General features: G+C 40.2%; 1 protein-coding gene across 1 annotated transcript; it reads left to right on the top strand.

Moving 5' to 3' along the window:
- The first annotated feature begins 773 nt into the window (after positions 1-773).
- LOC109220253 (titin-like) lies at positions 774-1,631 on the top strand. The gene has a single exon (XM_019384707.1). It carries the CDS (start codon positions 774-776, stop codon positions 1,629-1,631), a length of 858 nt encoding a protein of 285 aa, XP_019240252.1.
- Positions 1,632-19,122: the final 17,491 nt, after the last annotated feature.

Here is a 19,122-nt window from a genome sequence, read left to right as displayed (position 1 = left end):
GGAGAGGGTGAGGGCTCCTTGGTAACTAGACCACGAGCCAGGAGACGAATTGTTTCTGATGATGAGATCAATGTCTCTCCTGACCTGCCCCTTTCCAAACCTGTTGTTGTTCCAGTAGTCATTCCTGATGATGACATTTCTCCCCCGTCTGATACTGTTGATTCTATAAACCAGCTTTTTATCAGTGGTTTTAGTAGTGGTCCTTTAGGTCCGGTTTTGGATGAGCTTCCCTTGTCTTCCTCTACCGTTCCTGTGATTGTTTCTCTGCCTCCCTCATCCGTTACTTCCATTCCTTTCTCTACTGCTCCTTCTCCGACAATCACTCCTCCCATAGTTCATCACACAGAAGTGGGTTCCTCAAGTAGGAGTTCCACTATGAGGAGTGTTACCATTGAAGTCCCTGCTAATAGCAGTCTTCTGAGGAAATCTGGGCAAGCCGACACCTGGCTCGAACCTTTGATCGGCCCTATTGAGAAAGCAAAACTCGAGAGTCATAGTAACATGACTCTCCTAAACGACATTGTTCATGCCAGTTTGAAGGTATTCCTTAATCTCTTGTTTTTTCAAGATTTTTTTCTTTAGGAATTTTAACCTTATATCTTTCACATGAACAGGTCAACCTCATTGGTACCGAGCTTATGAATCGAGTTCCTCTTTTAGAGAAACTGGCTCGTGACCTGGAGAAAACTACTCACGATGCAGAAGAAGTTGCTCGTGACTCTCAATTGGAGGCTAACAATTGGAAAGGCCAGTATGAAAGTTCATAGATTGATATGGACATTTTGGAGAAGAGAAAAAGTTCTTTAGAGAAACAAGTCCAAACTCTTACCTCTGAATTGGCAACGGTCAAGGCTACTGCAGATCAATCTAAGAGAGAAAAAGAGCTTTTTGCAGAGCAATTATCCACGGTTGCTGATGAAAATAAAGCTCTAAAAGCTTTGTTGGCTCAGAAGGAAATACATGCAGAAGGGGTGGCTCAAGAACTTGCTCGAGTACAAGAAGAATTGCGAGCCTCTGCAGACAAAGTTCGTGCTTTGGAAAATTCTCACACCTCATTGCAGTCATCTCATGATTCTCTTTTGCTTAAGAATGAGGAGCTCAAGAACGAAGTTACGACCTGGGAGAAGGATTATGAACTTCTCGAGGAATCCTCCAATATTGAAGTGAGTTGGACCTATCTCAAGACCCGCCGTGACACTTTGGTAGAGGTGAGCCAGGAAGATTTTAACCTTGAATCCGAGTTGGCTAAGGTAAATGAAGCCATTGAGAGAGCACAACAGCCGCCGAATTTTTCATCTCCTGAAACTAGTCTTCCCGTAGTTGAAAACCCTTTGATTGAGGTTCCTTCAAATGAAACTTCTTTAGTTGAGACTGCTTTGGTTGAAGCTCCCATAGATGAAGTTCCTGTACCTGAAGTCCCCGTGTCTGCTGTACCTGAGACTCCTGTGACTGATGAGATCACTGCTAGTGTTGCACTTCCTTTAAGTTCTTTCGCGCCTATTGCCATTAGTCAAGTTGAGGTTTCGCCCGCGGATGTTGCCAGTACCATGACTGAAGATCAACTCTTAGCTGTTGATGATACAAGTGCCGTTGAGCCTGTAAATGATCCCTCTTCAGTTCTTTTACCTTAAAAGGTTCTTTTTTGTAATTTGAGGTTTCCCCTTTTTGCAGGTGCCCCTTTGGAAGTCTATGTTCAAAGTTTTTGGTTTCTTATGATAACTTTTTGTAATCGAACTCCTGACTTAGAGTTTTTAAGACTTCAAGTCCCCAAATTTTGTTTAAGGGGCACTTTTGATTCGATGATCAAGTTTTATACTTGATTTTTAATATTTAAGAAGTTCGTTTTCCCAAACTCCCATCTGTTCTATTCATGCCTCTTATTTTTGTAGGACTTAAAGAATAGATTGTATTTTTATTTTCTGAAAATGCTTTCATTGTTCTCACGATTAAATAACATGAGTTTTATAAAAAAAGGCCCTTTTATATATTGACACTTGATGAAGAAGACGTCTCAACTTCATAATGGTGTTTTATACGATATAAGAAATAGGAACATACATATTTATCTGAAATAACTTGAACAAGTTTTTATTCTTGAACTTTTAACAAGTTGTAAATCATTCCTTACATGTATTTGAATTACATCTATAACTTTCTCGTAACTGTTTTTCTTGTAACAGATTCACAAAAAATAGAACAATAGATACAGGGTTTTTTCTTATAACCCGTTTTAGTATACAGCCTTCACCCTAACTATTTATGAAGTATAGTGGGTTTCCCTTAGCTCCAAAATATTAGGAAGGGTTTGAGAGGTGACTCCATTGTTCTCATGAGAAAGAATACTATGATGAAATTGCATCACTCATTAGCTTCCACTCGGCACTTGACTTCTTTTAGGCTTGATTTTACTCCATCTTCTTTGCCTTTCATATACACGTGACTGTATATTCTATGTAGTCCCCCAAGTGTTTGAGTGTTGAAGTATGAAGCCTCGAGCACTTGATAGTTTCCTTCATTCGGCCCCTTTCCTGAAAAGGAAATACGTACGGGACTCGGGGGTATGATTATAGATGGAGACTGCTTTACCCGTATAGGTTTCTATCAGAATTATTGTAACCCTAGGCCTGGAATTTTAGTGTATTCCATTTTGCCTTACAGGTCGTGACTCATCATTTAGTACGGGTAAGCATTTTGCCTATCATCTAAAATCGTTAGTCAAACATTTTTTAATAATTCAAAAAATAAAATCTAACATAATGATACCTGACCAAGTGTTTTTCCTTAGAAGTAATATCTCTTTAAATGAACAACATTCCAATGTGAGGGAAGTATTTTCCCGTCCATTGTCTCCAACTCATATGCTCCTTTCCCTGCAATATCATGAATTCTATAGGGCCCTTCCCAAGTTGGACTTAGCTTACCAGAGTTGGCTGCCTTTGTAGATTGAAAGACCTTTTTAAGCACGAAGTCCCCAATTTTGAAGTATCGCAAACGGGCTTTCCTGTTGTAATATTGTTCAATCACTTGCTTGTGTGCGGCCATTTTTATTAACGCAGCCCCTCTCCTGCCTTCTAAGAGATCTAAATTGACCCGCATCTCTTCATCATTAGATTCCTGCGTTGCTTGTGACACCCTCGTGCTTGGCTCCCCTATCTCAACTGGGATAAGTGCCTCAGCCCCGTAAACCAAAGAAAAGGGAGTCTCACCTGTGCTTGTTTTCGTGGTTGTACGATATGCCCATAAGACTCCAGGTAATACTTCAGGCCAGTTACCCTTCGATTCCTCCAATCGTTTCTTTAAATTATTGATGATAACTTTATTTGTCGATTCCGCCTGCCCATTCCCTACTGGATGGTATGGTGTTGATGTTATCCTTTTTATTTGCCAACTTTGAAGGAATTCCGTGACCTGAGCTCCGATAAATTGTGGACCATTGTCACATACAATTTCTTTTGGTACACCAAACCGACAAATGATATTTCGCCAAATGAAATCCTTGACTTCCTTTTCCCGTACCTATTTAAATGCTCCTGCTTCTACCCATTTAGTAAAATAGTCAGCAAGTACGAGTAGAAATTTTACCTGTCCTTTAGCTTGAGGCAATGGTCCAACTATGTCCATTCCCCATTTCATAAACGGCCACGGTGCAATAACCGGATGTAACAACTCGGCAGGTCTGTGCATATTATTACCGTATCTCTCGCATTTATCGCATTTGGCTACAAAGCTCGTTGCTTCTTCTTCCACTTTGGGCCAGTAATACCCTGCCCTGATCAAAGTTCTTACCAGTGACCTTCCTCCTGCGTGGTTTCCACAATGTCCTTCATGTATTTCCCTCATTACATATTCCGTTTGAGAAGGTCCAAGGCATCTTGCTAAGGGGCCACCAAACATCTTTCGATAAAGGTTACCTTGTTTTAAACAGTAACGAGCTGCCTTTTTACGAAGTGCATGTGCTTTTGTCTTGTCATCAGGTACGGTACCATACTGTAAAAAAGCTACAATTTCATTTCTCCAATCCCAAGTTAGATTATTAAATTTTACCTCGTTCTTATCAGGTTCAAGAACCGAGTGAAATAAATGTATAACTGAGGCGTTGGCATCTTTTGTTATATCAGCTGCGGATGCAAGGTTCGCTAAGGCATCAGCTTCAACATTATCATCTCTTGGTATTTGGATAACTTTCCAAGACTAGAATTGTTTTATCAGTTCCCTTACCTTTTCCAAGTATTGCTGCATCCTTGCCTCCCTGGCTGTGCAAGTCCCCAGCATTTGATTAACCACGAGTTGAGAATCACTTTTGATTACCACCTGGCTTATCCCAAGTTCACGTGCCAATTCTAGACCTGCAATCACAGCTTTATACTCTGCTTCATTATTAGTTACGGAGTGACATTTAATAGCTTGCCTAATAGTTTCTCCCATGGGAAGTACTAAAATAATTCCTAACCCTGCACCTTTAATGTTAGACGATTCATCAGTGAATAAAGTCCATACCCCTGGATTTGCTCCATTAAGTACCTGAACTTCTTTTTCGGCTTCCAATTGCATCCCTTGGCTAAAATCAGCCACGAAATCTGCCAGTACTTGGGATTTTATTGCTGTTCTGGGTAGATACGTGATTTCATACACTTAATTCTATAGCCCATTTAGCTAACCTTCCTGACAACTCATGTTTATGCAGTATATTACATAAGGGGAATGCAGTTACTACAACAATTGGGTGACACTGGAAATACGGTCTCAATTTTCTAGATGCCATGATTAAAGCTAGTGCTAATTTCTCTAATTGCGGATATCGTGACTCTGCATCTAACAAAGATTTACTAACATAATAAATAGGAGATTGTTTACCTTGTTCTTCCCGAACCAAAACTGCACTTACCGCAACTTCTGAAACAGCAAGGTAGATAAAAAGTCTTTCACCAGCCTTAGGTTTTGCTAACAGTGGTGGGTTTGCCAAATATGTCTTCAAGTTTCTAAGTGCTTGTTGACATTCTTCATTCCATTCAAAGTGATCTTGCTTTTTAAGGGCTGGGAAAAACTTGAAACACTTTTCTGATGACTTTGAGATGAATCTTCCCAAGGCTGCGATCCTTCCTGTCAGTCTTTGAACTTCTTTTTTGTTTGAAAGTACATCAGGAATTTCTTCCATAGCCTTATTTTGAGCTGGGTTCACTTCAATACCACAGTTAGAAATAAGAAAACTCAAGAATTTTCCTGATGCTACACCAAATGCACATTTTCTCGGATTCAATTTCATATTATATTTGCGCAAAATTTCAAATGTTCTAGATAAATGTGATATATGATCCTTTGAATGCAGAGTTTCAACTAACATGTCATCTATATATACCTCCATGGTTTTGCCTAAATGTTCTTGAAACATTCTAGTAACCAACCTTTGATACGTTGAACCTGCATTTTTAAGACCAAATGGCATTACCTTATAACAGTAAGTCCCCCTGTCTGTTATAAAAGAAGTTTTTTCCTCGTCTCCTGGGTCCATTTTGATTTGATTATAACCTGAGTACGCATCTAAAAAACTTAACAGTTCATGCCCTGCAGTTGCATCAATTAATTGGTCTATGTGTGGCAAAGGAAAAGAATCTTTCGACAGGCTTTATTGAGGTCTGTGTAATCCACATAAACACGCCACTTACCATTTTTCTTGGGAACCACAACAGTATTAGCCAACCAGTTGGGATATTTTACCTCACAAATTGACCCTATTTTGAGCAACTTCTGAACCTCTTCTTGAATTGCCTGATTCTTGAAAGCTCCTTGTTTCCGCTTCTTTTGCTTGATCGGAGGATATGTTGGATCTTCATTTAATTTATGAGTCATAACCTCCGGTGGTATCCCTGTCATGTCAGAATAGGACCAAGCAAAACAATCTACGTTAGCTTTTAAAAAATCAATTAACTCACGTTTTACCTCTGGTCTGAGATTGGCTCCTATATACACCTTCCTTTCGGGCTGGTGTACAAATTATACCACAGCTTCGAGTTCTTCTATCGTGGTTTTGATTTTCTCGTTTTCCTCTGGTTCTTGAATAGTGTCAGGCCTTGAATCCACATCTGTTTTTCCTTCTTCAGTTGAGGTTGAAGCTGCTCCCTCCTTAACTGAATCCTGTAATTGCTATTTGGCTTCACCTTGAACAGTTGAATCTGCAACGGAGTTTATACTCCTAGACGTTTGTTGATCACCTGTGATTTGGCAAATTCCCCATGGTGAGGGAAATTTAATAACTTCATGCAATGTTGATGGTACAGCATCCATATCATGGATCCATGGCCTCCCAAGGATTATGTTATAAGCCATCTCCATATCTACCACCTGAAACTTAGTATCTTTGACAACACCTTCTGCAAAGGTGGTAAGGACCGCTTCACCCGTGGTTATGATATTAGAATTATCAAACACTAACAAAGTATGTGCTTTTGGAACCAACTTGTCCTCAGCTTGCATTTCGCGTAACACTCGTATCAAAATAATATTTACTGAACTACCTGGATCAATCAGAACACGTTTAACATTAGTATCATGTACGAGTAATGATATTACCAGTGCATCGTTATGTGGAGTCATGAGGCCTTCTGCATCTGCGTCACTGAACGTGATATTCTCCTCCTCCAGCACGTGTCGTAACCGTTTTCCATGAGTGATCGTCATTTTGGATATTTTATTGGCTGCAGTATATGAGACACCATTGATGTCTTCTCCTCCACTTATAACGTTGACTGTCCGTTTAGGAGAGGGCGGCTTTGGGGGCTCCTATCTGTTTTCATATATGCTTGTTTACCTTTCTCACTGAATAACTCAGTGAGGTATCCTTGTTTTAACAAATGATCTACATCACTCTGCAAAAATCTGCAATATGAAGTTTTATGTCCGTGATCGTTATGGAATTCACACCAATGATCGGGGTTTCGTCTGCTTGGATTTGACCTCATCTCTTTCGGCCACCGTACCTTATCTCCCATACCTCTTAGAACAGCCACGAGTTCGGAATTGGTCACGTTAAGATTGTAACCGCCAAACCTTGCTTTCAAGCTTCCATCATCATCACGCTGTCCACGTGTTCCACGATCACTGCTAAACCTTGACGAGGAGCCTCATTCCCTATGTCTGGGCTTATGATCGTACCTTTCTTGCTTTGACCTTGAGTCTTTTCCCGCAGGTCCCATATAAGCATCGTACCTATTTTTACCGGATCTCCTTTCATTTTCCATACGCCTCGAACTTGTTTTCTCATCTGTTTTAGGCCGCAAGATGATATCTTCTTCGATCCTCATCTTTGTGCTACACCTGTTGTAAACGTCATTCCACGTTGTTGCTGGGAATTATCGTAGGCTTTCTTTGAGTCTCCTGGTGGCTTCTGAACTTTTCTCATTCAAATTATCAGCAAAAGTTATGGCTGCCCAGTTGCCAGGTACTCGCGGTAGCAACATTCTTTCCCGTTGAAATCTATCTACGAATTCTCTCAATAACTCGGAATTTCCTTGCTTGATTTTGAAGATGTCCTCCATCCTCTTTTCAACTTTTTGAGCTCCCGAATGTGCTTTAATAAACAAATCTGCAAGCTCAGCAAAAGAATTCATAGAATTTTCAGGTAAAAGAGAATACCAGGTTAATTCTTTGGTGAGTGTTTCACCAAATTTTTTGACCAGGACCGATTCAATTTCTTGCTTAGTCAAGTCATTCCCCTTAACTCCCGTGGTGAATGCAGTGACGTGGTCTCGTGGGTCTGATGTTCCATCGTACTTTGGAATATCAGGCATTTTAAATTTCTTCAGAATTGGGAGGGGGGCGGCACTCGGCTTCCATGGTTGTTGAGAATATTTGTCTATGTCTACCCCTTTGATCACGGGCGGTACCCTAGGTATTTGTTCTATGCGTTCATTTTGCTCCTTAAGCTGTTTCTGCAAGGTTAGTACGAGATTTTGTAAATAAGAATTAACTTGATTACCTGGGTCTCCTTCTTGCATTTCACTAGGAGTTCCACCACTGCCTGAATTAACTAGTCCAGAACGGGGGTTCTCTAAAGTATTATTGTTTGGAGTTGGTGTGGGCGGAGCAACAGGTAACTGGTTAACGAAGGCTTGAAGAGCTTTACTGACTTGAGAAGCAATTATTTTTTGTAATGCCTCATTCATATCTTCGACATTGTTGAGTTGATCCTGTTCATTTGCCTGAGATCCATGAGGAGTGCCTTCACGAGATCATCGTGGAGAGCCTCGTGGAGAACCTTGTGGGGAATCTCATGGAGAATCTCCTTGAAGTTGTTGGTTTGTTTGAATTTCTGGAAGTCCTGGGGTGTTGTCGTTGTTGTTTGACATGACTGATGTGAACAAGAAAATCAAGTAGAAATAACGTTGATTATCATATTCCCGGTAATGGAACCAATTTGTTTAACCAAAAAATGGATTTTTAGTCAAATCTAGAAAAATAGAAGAATCGGGTTACTGATAATCAAAAAATAAGTAAAGAAAAGAATTTCCAAGTACTCGGATATGAAAGCTTGTAAATCAAAATATATTCCAATAATGCCTTGTGCCACTGATTACATATTTCTCCCTTTTATAGGTCTCTTTGGAGAATCTTTAAAAATGTACGTTATACCTCAGTCATAATGAGGCTATTATGGATATTTAATGACATTAAATGTTGCGTTACATATTCATTACATTGAATACAAATATTCCTTAACGGCTCCGGTATTTATTTCCCTTGAAATGCTGTATCTTTATCTTCTTATTTGACCAGGTTCGTTGTCCTTCTCGAATCTCATACGCAATTACGCTCAAATAGGGATGGGCTCCAGAACCTCTTACCTCGTGCCTCCTTTTTTGTTCCTGTATCTCTTTGTCTTCCTTTTGTCTCGTACCTCTTTCTACCCGCATCAGTCTATAATTCTTAGACCAGTTATAACTCTTTTGGTAATTCCACGTGTCATGCCACATCATTATTTATTCATATATAATTTTCCCCAATACAGTATGGTGAGTCGTCCTATATGCCCATAGAGCTTTTTCCATACGGTAATTCCAATCTCATTTGGATTTTGAGACGACTTTCTTTAACAAGTTGCATAGAGTTTTTTTGAATGCCTCAGCTAGACCATTGGCGGCAGCATTGTACATCGAAGAGTTATGTTGCTTGAAGCCAAAGAGATCACGAATCTTTTTTATCAACCTATTATTGAATGGCTTTCCATTATCAGATATTATGTAACGAGGAATGCCAAAGCGATAAATAATGTTTACTCGGATGAAACTTACAATATTTTCCTTCTTTAATTTATTAAGAGCAACAGCTTTAACCTATTTTGAGAAGTAGTGAGTTGCGGCCAAGATGTATAGGTGCCCATCATAGGACTTTGGCAGTGGTCCAACAACATCCAACCCCCAAGCGTCAAACGGCCAGGATGCAACAATCAAGTGCAAACCTTCAGGAGGTTGATGAATAAAAGTCACATGGAATTGAAAAGCCTTGCATCTTCGAGCATAGTCCAAGCAATGACCATCGTTGGCCAATAATATCCCATCATTTTTATATGGAAGTAGAGCTTAGGTCCAGAATGGTGTGACCCACATACCCCAGAATGTGCTTCTTGCCAAGCTTGGAGCGTTTCTTCTTCCCCTAAGCATCGCAAGAGTACTCCTTCAATTGACCTTCTGTATAGAGTTTCTTTGTAGTAAAGGAAGCGATGTGCACGACGACGGATTTCAGTTCTTCTCCGTGGATTTTCTGGAAGTATCCCATAGCATAAGTAGTCAATAATGGGTTGTCGCCATACTTCTTTCTTGACTTCAGAAACAGCGACAAGATGTTTGAGTTCATTTTCTTCACCTTCAGCCTACTTTGGCGGCGCTACTACCCATTTTGACAGATAGTAACTTGCGCTTGATCAGGCAGGATTAACAATGAAGCTAGGCAGCTAAAGTATTAGCCTTATTATTTTCTTTCCTTGGCACATGCTGAATAGTCACATCACCAAGCCACCCTATTAATATTTTAGCGTAATCATGATATGGACGTAGTTTAGGCTTCTTGACCTCTTAACTTAAAAGTTGATTGACTACTAACTGAGAGTCACCAAAGACTTGCAATTGCAACCGCTTCATTTAGGCCATTTCGAGCCCAAGTATTAGTGTTTGATACTCAGAAACATTATTAGAGTAGAGTAGCGTCAACGTAAAAGAGTAGGGCAGAACTTCACCTTGAGAAATGAACAATACTACACTAGCACCAGCTCCTCCGCGGTATGCAGTACCATCAAAGTACATCTTCCATGAAGGCTGAACTTCAATGACCATGGCGTCCTCATTAGGTAGTTCGTCAGTTAGCTCCTAATCATCAGGTATAGGGTAACCTGCCAAGAAGTTCGCTAACACTTGTCCTTTTATATCCTTTTGAGGGATGTACATAATTTCAAATTGTTGAAACTGGAGGTACCACCTTTCTAGTCAATCACTGAGGGCAGGTTTTGACATCACAAACTTGATGGGATTTGCTCTAGAAACTAAATGAATGACATGAGCTTGAAAGTAGTGCTTTAACTTTTGGATTGAGAAGACTAGCACCAAACATAACTTTTCAATTGGCAAATAATTCAGCTCATTTGGTGTTATCATCTTGCTCAAGTAGTAAAGGGAGTTTTCTTTCCCTTCAGTATTTTCTTGGGCCAACAGCGCTCCAACAGACCTTTCTTGTGCTGAAATGTATAGTATCAGCGGCTTTCCAAGTATAGGGGCTGCCAAAATTGAAGGCTTCATCAAGTAGGATTTAATGCTCTCAAAGGCATTGCTACACGCTTGGTCCCATTTGAAAGGGACACCTTTCTTCATAAGGCGACTAAATGGTTGGCACCTCCCAGCTAGGTTTGAGATGAGTCTTCCAAGGTATGCTAGCTTTCCTTGCAAACTTTTCAATTCATGAATAATGCGGGGCTCGGGCATTTTCAAAATGGCATCCACTTTGGCTTGATCAATTTCGATCCCTCGATGTCAGACAATGAAACCAAGGAACTTTCCAGAAGTAACTCCAAAGGCGCATTTCAATGGATTCATCCTAAGTTGGTACCTCCGAAGCAACTAAAACACAATTCTCAAGTCTTTTAAGTGGTCGCCCCTCTTTCTTAATTTTACCACCAAGTCGTCCACATAGCACTCGACATTCTTGTGGAGAAGGTCATCAAAAATATTCTGCATAGCTCTTTGGTAAGTAGTACCAGCGTTCTTCAAGCCAAAAGGCATTACCTTGTCGCAATAAATACCTTTATGGGTACGGAGTGCAGTAAGCTCTTCATCTTTTAGCGCCACACGGATTTGGTTATAGCCTGATGAACCCTCTATAAATGACATTACCTCATACCCAGTAGTAGCATCGATCATCAGCTCTGGAATAGGAAGAGGGAATTCATCTTTTGGACAGGCATTGTTGAGATCCCTGAAGTCAACGCACACTCCAATCTGGCCATTTTTCTTCCTTACAGGGACATTACTTGAAACGCAATGTTGGGTATTTAACTTCACGAATAAAGCCAACTTTGTTGAGTTTGTTAGCTTTGGTTTCAATCAAGGGAACCAAGTCCGGCCTAAAGCGCCTTTGGGCTTGTTTAATAGGACGAGCATTGTTCTTGACGACAGGTGATGGACTGCCACTTTAGGGTCCAAGCCAGGAATTTCTTTGTAAATCCAAGCGAAGACATCCCTAAACTCATTGAGTAACTCAATATAAGTGCTTTCTTCATCAAGTTCTAGTAAGCACTTAGGTAGGTGGGTCTTGGTTCTTCATCAGTGCCAAGATTAACTTCTTTTATGGCATCAATCATTGCCTTCACCCCTTTTTCTAGTTTTGGCAGAGCATCTTTTGCATCTTCGCATCTTCATCTTCTTGACGGTCCCCATCATTAAAGGATATGTGATAACGTGGTGAAACATCGTCCAATTTCTCGTCATCCTCCATTAGAGATAAAACACCATGCTCGCCTTGTGCAGTAACTTGACACGAGGAACCCACACTTTCTTCGTCTGCATCACGTTCTTCACACAGTGTATGGATTCACCTTCAATACTCCATCACACGAAACCATGGCTTTTGTCTGTTGCTTCATTCTAGAAGGAACCAAACTTTGGAAATCTTTAGAGATCTTCTGAATTTTGGGTGAAGCGAGTGTTCTTGTCTTTCGATAATTTCTCTGGAACTTATTCCCCTTTTTAATGGACCAAATCTCTCAAATACGGAAGTTCTCATAGTTGATTTTCCAAGTCGATCAAAGACAGAAAGCCTATTAGAAGCAGCAGATTTTTCTTCTATAATGATATAATTGCTACTCACCTTCTTATTGAGAAGCGCACTGGTGACAGTTACTTGTATCCCAAACCTTCACGTGGTTCCCTCATTGCAGCTTCTTATGGGAGCTTCCCTAACTTTGACGGCTCATTGGGATTGTATCCAGCTTTTGCAAATAGCTTGTAAGCGTGAGGGTCAAACCCTTCATCTGTTCGCTTTGTAGGGAGTGCCACATTCTGCAAACGATTTTGGGCTACACACCCTGCAAGCGGCTTCGAGGACAACTTTACTGCCTCAATTTGTTTTACTGGAAGAGTTAAATCTTTTAGCGTGTTAGTTTGGAGATTAGATGATTCTCCATCGTCTTTCTTCCTTTTAGGGACATATTGGAGCGGGGGACTTACTTTCTTTCCATAAGACACAATATCCTATCTACGAGATTTATTCGCATTGGGTTGTACCTCCTCAGTAACAGCTTTGGCTTCACCAGCAGTCACCTCTACACTTTTAGCTGTGGGCTCGTCATTCTTGCTTTTCATGCCATCATCAGCTTTTATCTCCTTCACAATGCGGTTCTTCAAGTAGAACTTTGCATCTGCGAAGTGTGACTCAGCCTCGGTGAATGGCTCATCATCAACAACTATCTTCTTCTTGACTTTACCCTAGTAGTATTTTAGACATTGATGGTAGGTAGATGGAACTACTTTATTCTCATGTATCCTAGGCCTTCCAAGCAAGACATTGTATGAACTCTTTGCATCGATCACATGCAGCCACGTACTTGATTGCACATCTTCAATGGTGATTTCCAGCCTGATTGCGCCTATGGCTCTTTGCCCCCCTTAGTTGAATCCTTGGATCATCACATGACTTTATAATAGTTCGTAATGGGAATACCAAGTTCTTTCACAGTGCGAAGGAAAAATATTCACCGAGGACCCTCAATCAACCAAAATTCGATTTACTCTTTCATCATGCATATAGCCAATCAGGTACAATGGGCGGTTATGAAGATTGTCACCTAGCAGAAGATCATCATTTGTGAACGTGACTTTATCCTCACAAGCATTAACTTCTTGAGGAGTGGACTCGATGAGCTTTTCCGAAGATGGTGCCAACGGTGGTCATCACTCTTTCCTTCCCTTTTGTCAGTATGGAAACAAGAGGCATCGATACTCTCATGGGAAATCTTTGTGCGGAGCCAACTTGGTAAAAACTCCTCCAAGGTTACTGGGTTTCGTGTCTTTTGAGAGTGGTGTACCTCCACTTTTGCTCTATTTAAGTGCTTAACTGGATTCCATCCCCTTGGTCTTTGTACCATCATTTTCATTGTTGGTTGTTCTACTAATTCTTTTCGTGGGCTCCTTCTGTGGTGCCTACGACGAGTCACCCACGTCTAACCTTCACCATTATCTGGTTGATTGACTTCAGCTTTGTCGTTCTCTAGTAATTCTTCATCTTTACTTTCTTTAAAACCACATAATTCATCTAGACTGAATGAGCCAAAGGTGATAGAGACTTGGTTTGCACTTGCTTTCTCATATTCAAGCACGATCTTCTTTTCGCGAGCCAAGTCCATAACTTTTTCCTTGAAGACAAATCACTTCTCCAGAGGGTGACTCACAAGTCGATGGTATCTTTAAGAATTTGGGGTCATTTGTTTCCCTAGCTTCATTTGGTCGCTTCATCTCCGAAAGCTCAATGAGATTTAACTCGAGGAGTTTTTCAAAAATAGCTGGCATATCAAAATCTAGAAATGGGTACTCTTGTCGTGCATTTCTTTTAGAGTCAATTTTCCACTTGGCTTATCTTGAAAAGAAGTGGATTTCATACTCTTCTTCTTGCTCAACTTTGTTGTTAACTTCACAGGTGATGTGTAGACATTCATAGCTTCTTCTTTTTAAGATTTGGGTACGAACTTGCCCCATTTCTTGACTTCTTGCATGCCATTCCCTTTGTGACGCTCATAGATGGGCAACTTTTCATTTCCAGCGGAGGCCATGCTCAACTCCATGTCATGGGCATTAGTCGCAAGTTCTTCAAATGTGCCAGGCTTGATACCTTGCAAGATGTAGCATAGTCCCTAATGCATGCCTTGGATGCACATCTCTATTCCTGAAGCTTCAATAAGCTTGTCTTTGCAGTTGAGGCTTGCATTCCTCCAACGATTGATAAAGCCGATAACTGGTTTACCCTTTCGTTGACGAGTATTTTTAAGTTCTATCATACTCACAGTACGTCTCGTGCTATAAAAGCGATTGCGGAATTTTTGCTCTAGTTAATCCCAGCTATCAACAGATCCAGCCTCGAGGTATGTGTACCAATCAAAAGCATTTCCCTTTAATGAGTGGACAAACTGCTTGACGAGTAATCTCCATAAGTCCCATCATTGTTGCATGTCTTAACGAAGTGCACCACATATTGCTTTGGATTGCCTTTGCCATCAAACTGTTCAAATTTTGGAGGTTGATAGCCAGCAGGCATCTTCAACATATCAATCCTCGAAGTGTATGGCTTTGCGTACGTAAAGGAGGACTTGGAAGAGAGTTTATATTTGTTTTTTTAGTCCCTTCAATGAACTCCTTTAGTTAATTGATTGGAATCATCCCTTCCGAAGAGACTGGAATTTCCTTAGTGGATGCAACTTGTCGTGGGGGAGGATCAATCTCTTGAACTTCTGGGTGTTTGCCGGGCGCATGGGTGGACTCTTCTTCCATCAAAATTGCCACCCTGTCTGTTAGCTTGTCAATTCTAGCCTCTTGATTTTGCATGCATTTGGTCAAACCAGCAATTGCTTCCATCAAGTTTGCCAATTGCTCCTCCACAGATGAGGTGTTTGTCATCATGGCTTGCATTATTGTTGTGGGCGATGGAGAGTAGCATGGATTGTCACATAGATTGATCATTGATTGGCTCATACTATGTGGTATAAGTGGGAAGGATCCATCACTTGAAGCATCATCATCTTCATTCACAACAGAGTGCTTGGATCCGGAGAGGTCAAGCAGAGCAAGAGTTTTCTTGATCTTTTCAGCAACATCACTTCCTCTTTCGGGTGCATTTGTGGAAGAACTTTCTCCTTTTGAGGATGAACATCTGAAAACAAGGGTAGATGCGGACGGAACTTGGGGTGCTTGTTGTCCTAACGAGCTTGCTTTACTCCTCGTAACTGGTCCAAAGCTTCCAAAGGTAACTTCGAGTATGTTTTCCACATCAGCATAGAACCTGGAATTAGTAGCCTTTGTGGAAGTTGAAATTGAGTTGATTTTCTTTGAAATCATTTCGATGTTCTTGAACTTTGGTGATTGAAAAGTTGAGATGAGAGGTAGAGATTGTCCCACTGGGCGTACCAGAATTTGTAGACAATAAATAGCGTGCTACACCCCATGTTTTCGTATGTAAAAGTATGCCATAAGCAAATTGGTGAAAGCTCGGATATGAGATAGTACATCCCGCATTTTCGTACATTAAAGTTTCATCGTAAGTTCAGAAATGAGATTATTTTTGAGTTTATAAATATTATACTATTTCAAACAAGTGATGAGTAAATTCGTGAAGTTGAGAGGGTAAGCAAGTCGAAGAAAATGAATTTCATCGAGGTTTGACATTTTGGGATAAAATACGGTCCGAACTAACATACCCGGTATTTATGGACTCGTGCCATATAAAGTACCCCATGGCCACAATAATAAGGTGTATAAGGTATGTTAAAAGTAAGTAGTATACTTAGTAATTTGAGATAATTATGTGGGTAATTGGTTAATTATTGATTAGTGGGAGATTAGTAAATTATTAATTAATTAAAAAATTGGATAAGTTTGAGGGACTTACCTTTAACGTGGCAGCTCATGACTTTAAAAGCTACTAAGTGACTAATATAAGATATGGCAAGGTGTCACCACTTTAGAGCATGTAAAAAGATTCATATATCTTTAAACCTTTGAACATGATTTATACAAATATGTGCCCTCCAACATTCTGTAAGCCCTTTTAAAATTGTAACTTACACAATATAGGTACTTTAGCAATACAAATAATTTTTGCTTACCCCTCCCCCCCCCCCCCTCCCAAGATTAGAAGATACAACATCATGTTTGAGAGAGATTGCATGCGGATTTCCACCCTACACCGATCCGCCGTTACGTGTTATCGCAATTGTCGTGTTAGAGGGATTGTCAAGAGAATTGGCTCAGGTATGTTAAGGCTATCCCTTCTTACTTTTTTGAATGATCTATACGACACAAGCGAAACGAGCAAATGCACAACTTTCATAAATTACTTTATTCGTAGAAATTCTAGAGATGTCTATATTCTTATTCTCCCATGTGTCATATTATTCTATCATTTGTTCATGGGTCTCAGAAAATACGTAAATTAATTTTATTTATTGGTCAGAAGCATAATGGTTTTACGACACTCTGAAAGATTTTATTGACGTACTTTTCATGCATGGCATTCATGTACATTGACCCATATGCCTATATATATATATATATATATATATATATATATATATATATATATATATATGTATGTATGTATGTATGTATGTATGTATGTATGGGATATGGGAAAGGTTACGCCGTTATAGACGCACCACCACCTGATCGGCTGGTATACATTGATGATTTGCCCACAGTGGCCGAGATGATATGATGGGATGCCCTTAGAGGCTTGATGATGTTATGAACACATGTACCTATGCACGACATGATATACATACGCATATGCATGACAATATTAGTATTTCATTATTTACAGAGTTATTTGACTTACGTGTTGAGTCTTTTACTCCATGTTTCTCTCAGTCTATTATTTACTGATTTTCATTCCTTACATACTCGGTACATTATTTGTACTGACATCCCTTTTGCTTGGGAACGCGGCGTTTCATGCCCGCAGGTCTTGATAGACAGGTCGAGAGTCTTCAAAGTAGGCTATCGGCTCAGCGGAAGATGTGGATGCACTCCATTGCTCCGGAGTTGCTTAATTGGTCAATATTATTAGTACATGTGTTGGTTGGTATGGCGGGGTCAGTCCCGACCTTTATAATGAGTATGTACTCATAGAGGCTTGTAGATATATTTCATGTGTACGGATATTTGTATGGCCTTGTCGGCCTATATTTAAAGTATATAAATGGATCACGTTAGCCTTATCGGCCCGTATGTCACAGGTATAAGTTTCTATATCAGGCTGTACATTCTATGTCAGGTATTCCCTAATGTTTACTCTGGTTGTATCATGACACGTCTTCTAGCCACATATCTATGATGATGTAATAAGAAATATACGCTACGTTGGTACTCGGTTGAGTATGTTACCGGGTTCCCTTTGCGGCCTATCGATTTGGGTCGTGACAAAAATGGTATCAGAGCAATTCTGTCCTAGGGAGTCTACAAGCCGTGTCTAGTAGAGTCTTGCTTATAGTTGTGTCGTGCACCACACTTATAAGCAGGAGGCTACCGGACATTTAGGACTGTCACTCTTTCTTTTTACTCTAGATCATGTGGTAGAGCTCAGTTGTAAGAATTGAAATTCCTAACTTCTATTTTATTCATAATGCGACGATAGATACATCTAGAAAGACGATTGGTAAAGGATATGGCTATGGAAGAGTTGAGTCGGAGGAACTTGACTTTGCATCATGCTATAAGTAATGTGAGGTCTTCAACAGATCATGTGTGTACTGATAGGTGTAAGCCTTTTTATAAGGAGCCATGAGGTAAGAAATACCTATCCACCTTTATGGCGAAAGACAATGAGAATTCAGAAGATACAAGTTTCAACAAGCAAAAGAAGTAAGATTAAGAAGGGTACGAGGCGCCCTGTTAATGAAGGTTAGCACTGTTTATAATTCAGGCAGAGGAATATAAGCTTTTTGAATTATATTCAACAGTAACAGAGGTATGTACAATTGGCCGCACCCATCTCAGTTATGCCCTATGGGGGCTAACTGGCGTAGTTTAAGAAAAGAACGGAACATCAGGATCTGGCTGGGGTTAGAGTAACCCAAAATGGTGAATGGATTATTTGTGTTAGTTGATATTTCCGAAGGATATTACAAATGTGCTAATAGATCTTCTTGTGAGGAACCCAGATGGTGCACTCTAGAATATTACAATTAGATGTGAATACTAGCATGATTAAAAAAAATCAGAAGATAGGCACTGAAGTCTGGAAGGGATAAATATTACCTTAGTATGACTCGCATCCCTAGCAGAGCGAGGACGTTGAGCACCCAAAGAGTCGATGGATGAAGCAATGGGAGAAAAAAGCAAAAGAATTTTTGTTGAAGTTTTCACAAGAAAGGGATAGGTAGAAATATTAGCAAAGTAATGAGAAGAGAGATAAGGAAGAATTATGAGTAAGATGCGATACATGGATGACAACGATAGATCAAAAAGATGACGGTATTACCGGGTCCATAGTCAGGTGAAAGAAGAGACGAGAGGTTATAGGCCTTAAGACAACAAAAAAGTATAGGCCATGAAGTCACATCCTCATTTCAAGAAATAAGTTCGTGACTCTAACGTGATTACCAGTAGCAAAAGCTAGATCCTAGAATAATAGAGATCAGTGTGGGCTGGTGAATATAAACATGAATTAGGACTGAATGATTTGATAATAGTCGGCATCATGAGAAATACAGAGGTTGCATTCCAGCGGTAATAGAATTGACGACAAAAGAATAACCCTTAAAGGACATTCAGGAAGACGCTTCCCTAAGCAAGCAATGTGGGCCCAGTTAAGCCTAAGGGACTATGTATGCCTGTTACGCTAAGTCTCACCCTAGTGAGTAAGGAATATTGTTATCCTTGG

The sequence above is a fragment of the Nicotiana attenuata genome, unplaced genomic scaffold, assembly GCF_001879085.1.
Source record: "Nicotiana attenuata strain UT unplaced genomic scaffold, NIATTr2, whole genome shotgun sequence".
NCBI classification, from domain to species: Eukaryota; Viridiplantae; Streptophyta; class Magnoliopsida; order Solanales; family Solanaceae; genus Nicotiana; species Nicotiana attenuata.
This window is presented reverse-complemented; position numbering and strand designations above follow the sequence as displayed.